The 5,000-nt window shown below is 35.6% G+C and overlaps 2 protein-coding genes across 2 annotated transcripts in view; one reads left to right on the top strand and one right to left on the bottom strand.

Moving 5' to 3' along the window:
* The window catches only part of LOC122264364 (uncharacterized), a 2,405-nt gene extending 1,376 nt beyond the window's left edge, over positions 1-1,029 (top strand). The window contains exon 3 of the mRNA XM_043033236.2: positions 276-1,029. Coding sequence (XP_042889170.1) covers positions 276-521 — 246 coding nt within the window. The 3' untranslated portion in view covers positions 522-1,029. The remainder of the gene's footprint in view (positions 1-275) is intronic.
* A 1,121-nt stretch (positions 1,030-2,150) lies between these two features.
* LOC122264428 (uncharacterized) overlaps positions 2,151-5,000 on the bottom strand; it is a 7,952-nt gene continuing 5,102 nt past the window's right edge. The window contains exons 6-8 of the mRNA XM_043033315.2: positions 4,024-4,161; positions 3,540-3,649; positions 2,151-2,408 (exon numbers count right to left, since the gene is read on the bottom strand). Coding sequence (XP_042889249.2) covers positions 2,275-2,408; positions 3,540-3,649; positions 4,024-4,161 — 382 coding nt within the window. The 3' untranslated portion in view covers positions 2,151-2,274. The remainder of the gene's footprint in view (positions 2,409-3,539; positions 3,650-4,023; positions 4,162-5,000) is intronic.

Genomic DNA, 5,000 nt, shown 5'->3' with positions numbered 1-5,000 from the left:
TTATGGGGGGGGGGGGTTAACGTTCGAATCTTTCTCTGACCTTTCTCATTGTGTTTATATGTCTGTTCTTTTGTCTATTTTTCCTTTCTCTCATTGTCTTTAATTCTCTCTCTCTTTTTCTTTCCCTTTCAATTTATGTGTAACCGCAATGTAAAAAAATTGAAAAAAAAATATTCAAAAGCTAGTCTGATTTTTGGACTTCACGCCCCAGCGAAGCCACAACAAAGCTCTTCCGCTCACTCAATGCCTCCCTCTCCCCCGCCCCCGCGGTTTAGATCCACCAACTGTCGGAGGCGGAGCAGAACGCCCTCGCCCATCGGGAGTTCCTGAAGATTTGGGAAGCCCAGGCGATCCGCAACCAGGCCATCCCTGTTGCCCCTGTCGATCCCGTTCCCGCCGCTGCCCCTGTCCCTGATCCTGCCCCTGCCCCGACGTCTGAGACCTTTTCGTTGACCCTCGAAACTGCACCTCCTGTTGACTCCGCCCCAGCAGCGATCGCCGAGCCAATCGCCGTCGTTTGAGGGACGCAAGCTCCGCCCACAAAACGGCTAAGTCATGAACTCACGAAGAACTCCCTTACGTGATCGCAAAATGATATGAACAATTATATTTTTGCCCAAATAATACTTTTAAAATGTTTAGCTCCTAAAATAAGAAAGTATATATTGAGCAATTTAGATCCTCTTCGTGAGACACTGACGATGGCTTGTGAGCGGTTATTGTACAAAACGTATTGTGGGATAGTGTTATATTTGTGTTATTTAGAAACGCCAGATTTAAAGATAGTCACAGTATCACGTGGACGGTCTGTTCCTTAATTTTTCTCGTCATCAAATACTGAAATCAAATTAAAGATAAATTAGAGCATTTGTTTTTATTTAGATTTGACAATAATACAATGAACGATGTTGATGAGGAAAATTGCACTCATTTCTATAAATGTTTTGACGATTAAACTGTCGGCTCGTTTTCCCTTCGCCTTGTAATTGCTTCCGTGTGGTGTTACAGTGATCAATAAAAACAAGAAAATTATGATCCTTTATTTTATTATTTCGTTTTCGTTTGCTTGTTCTCTCTTTCTCTTATTTTCATACCATGTGACATCATCTTTTTTTCTTTTGTGATTTTTTTTTCATGTGAATATATATATACATACATATATATATATATATATATATATATATATATATATATATATATATATATATATATATATATATATAATATATATATATATATATATATATATATATATATATATACACATACATACACACACACACATATATACATATTTATATACATAAATATGTACATACACACACGCGCGCGCACACACACACATATACATATTTATGTACATGAATATGTACATACACACACATACACACACACACACACACATGTATGTATGTATATATATATGTGCACATATACAAACACACACACGAACACAAACACACATCCATGTAAGTATAAACAGAAAAACAATTACAAACAGCAAACACATTCACACTTTCCTTAACACCGAAGCAAAGGACACATAAAGGGCATGACTTGTTCATGACAATTTCATGAAAATATCCATACAAACCAGGAAGTACTTAGAAAGTGCAAATATCAGCTATTAGATCTAATATATCCTCATCTCTGTGCTTTAAAAAATATATACTTATTTTACTTCTAAAATCTCTACACCAACATTCTAAGTAATCTACCCTCATGAGTATTTATATGCCCTAAAAATATCTAAAATTTGCCACAAATTAATATATTCTCATCTCAAAGTCTACCTATAAACCTTGTGAATCTTAATCTACCCGATACGTCTACTCTACATCTACTCTTAATCTCATTCTTGATCTACCCTAATCTCTACTCACCACTGAGATTGAAACAACTCATCACTGGGCAATAAGCAACCCGATCACAAATTTCCATCACGATCTATCAGTATATATGTATATATATATATATATATATATATATATATATATATATATATATATATATATATATATATATGTATATATATATTTTTTTTTCTTTTCTTTTTTTTTCTTTTTTTTTTTGCATAATCTTTATCCAATAAATTAATAAGAAGATAATACGCTACGCCAAAATATAAACAAATATACCCTTAGGACCCGTTTATTCGTCACAACAATAACACAAAACAGAAGATAAATACACATTCAACTCCTAGGAAGGTCCCTGGCAAATTATCAGTCAATTATACATTAGAACAGGAGTTATATACTAAGGCGTCGGTAATTACACACTTGAGCAACAGTATTGGCTATCGGGAGCAAGATAAGGATTGCACAGGAGGTTGAGCAACATCTGGATCTCGTCTGCGTTGGTCTCGTAAGATGAATGGTGGACGTCTTGGCAGTTCCACCACTTACCTGGACGATAGAGAGAGACTGTTAAGTTGATTACTACAAAGGTTGTTATAAATATCATTCTTATTTCTATAAGGTATCTATAAAAGGCACCAGCGCTTGAACCTTGCTCACGGCACACCTGGCTCCGTCGTACTTGCAATCACTTTTGTTCATAAAAGTTTCTTCTGCTTTAAGTATGATAACCCATGACAGTTCAACACCCCATAAGGTCACATTAGATTCCTTCTTTGTATGAAATATTATCCTTTACTTAGATCTATCAACAACAACTAGGTGACTGACTGACAGGATCCCATAGTATAACCACCTCGATGAGTTAACTTAAGTCATCACTGACGGTTAATTATGCTTTAGTCATCTGTGAATTAATTGCAAGCACAGGTGGCTGCTTTAGTACACCCCTGAGGACATGATGAAAGCACGGAATGCGTCTTAGTGCATGCTTGTTCTCTTGACAACGCTTTGTGATCTTGACCTTATGCTTGAGCTAAGTGCATTAACGATCATGAAAGTAACTTATTCATTATCTGCGTTAGAGACTATAAGTAAACTTGAAAGTAAGGAACTCTTTCTCTTGGTCTACAGTACCACTTCTTCAAGCAAACCGTGTTTAATGGAGGTTCCCTACAATTCAAATTATTGGCAATATCCTTCAAAAAACAATGTTTTGATTTCTATCAGTACTTCTACCATAATGAGAAGTATTGTCATCAAATTATTTCGAAACTGTTGTCTCATTTTCTTGTAATCTTTCTGTGTTCATAGTAGGATTTTCTGCCCTTTTGCCAACACGGAAGTTTTTTTTTTTTTAAATTTTGCCTTCATTCTGAGATTTACCCCACTCACAAGTTTAAAGGTTATCTAATATCCATATCCATAAAAATGTAAAATATATATATATATATATATAAGCAATTTCCAACAGTATCTAATATCCATCAAAATCAATAATAATAAGACTGCAAAGAATTGTTAATCAATATAAGCACTTTCGTTATATTTACAAAAAATAAATATCGACAAAGCTAAATCTAAATTACTAAAATATCAAATAATAAAAAACACCAAAATAATGACATCATACCCATAACAACTAAAAAAAAGAAAAAGAAAGAGAAAGAGAAAACTCACCATGGTATATGCTTTGTTCGGCCAGGCCCGAGGATCTCAGACTTCGGCACTCCTGGAGGTTGGCGAGGTTGAATGGCACTGTTGAGTCCCACTGCCACATGCCGGTGTCTCTGTGCCAAGGAGAAGTAGGTTGGTTGATAAGAGAAAGGATGGTGAAAGGTGATTATGATTTTGATGATGATGATGATTTTGATGAAGATAGTGGTGATGATTTGATGGTGATATGATATTGGTAACGGTGATATAATGATGGAAATGATGGTCATTATGATGGTAACGGTGATGATGGTAACGGTGATGAACTGATATCAATTATACAGATATATAATAGGATGATACTGATTATTATACAAATAAATACAAATTCCAACCCTACACACACACACACTACACCCCCCCCTACACACACACAGACACACACAAACAAACAAAAACAAACACACACACACACACAAACAAACACACACACACATACACACATTACCTCAAAGAAGTCTGCCAGAGCCAAGCGTCCATGAAGGGAATGCCGTCACTGAATTGGCTCATGTGTACTTTCTTGTGCCACAGCATCATCTTCATCTCTTCCCCAGCAATCTCATCCTCGAAACTGAACCATCGGTACCTGTTGATGGGGATTTGATTAGGAGTTTGTATTTGTGAACTGAAAGGTAGCAGCCACAGTGATATATATATATATTTTTTGTTGGTATTATTTTGGTAGGTTTTGTGTTTCTTTCGTTTTTTTCGGTTGTCACTTTTATTTTTCTTCTTTTCGCACATTGCTATGTGGGTTAATTATTAGGTTGATAGCTGTTATTGAGGCCTGGAATTTTTTTTTTGTGTATACTGTTATTGATTTAAATAAATGTCTTTTCAAGATCGTTACTTCTTCATTCTCTAATTAGGCTAATCAATAGTGATACAGGTTACTATTAATATTCTCAATCTTATTCTTCCATGGTACGTCAAGGTATATTTCGATTAAACAAACGTAATATTCATTAGATAAACACATCTGCAAAAACTGCACTGTTTATGTATTTAAAAGTAGAGAAAAAAATGTAGCCCCAAAAGGTTATCTTGACCTCGGTGGCACAAGAGGACACGTAGTACTTATAACAAGGTGTAGGACTCCTATTCTAACCTTTTTACACTCTTTGGGATACCAAAGGACAGTAGTTCTTACCAACAGATGTGTGCGATGTCCTCCAATGGGACGGGCCATATACTGGGCACTGCACATATACATTAAGATATATAACCGTTAAATCTAGTCCCTCAACTTCATATTGTTTACCGGCAATAGTTCATGTGGACGTTAAATCTTGTCTCTCAAGGCCGTTTTGCTTACCGACAGTTGCTCTCGTAGAGTATGGTGTGTGACATTAGAAAGAACCATATGTTTTGCCTCCAGTTAATACACGTAAAGAACAAGAAGAAGAAGAAAAAAAATATCTGCTT

This window comes from Penaeus japonicus, unplaced genomic scaffold, assembly GCF_977035675.1.
Source record: "Penaeus japonicus unplaced genomic scaffold, GWHDUDI00000001_assembly GWHDUDI00000014, whole genome shotgun sequence".
Classification (NCBI taxonomy): domain Eukaryota; kingdom Metazoa; phylum Arthropoda; class Malacostraca; order Decapoda; family Penaeidae; genus Penaeus; species Penaeus japonicus.
Note: the sequence above shows the minus strand (reverse complement) of the source record. Positions and strands in the feature narration are given on the sequence as shown.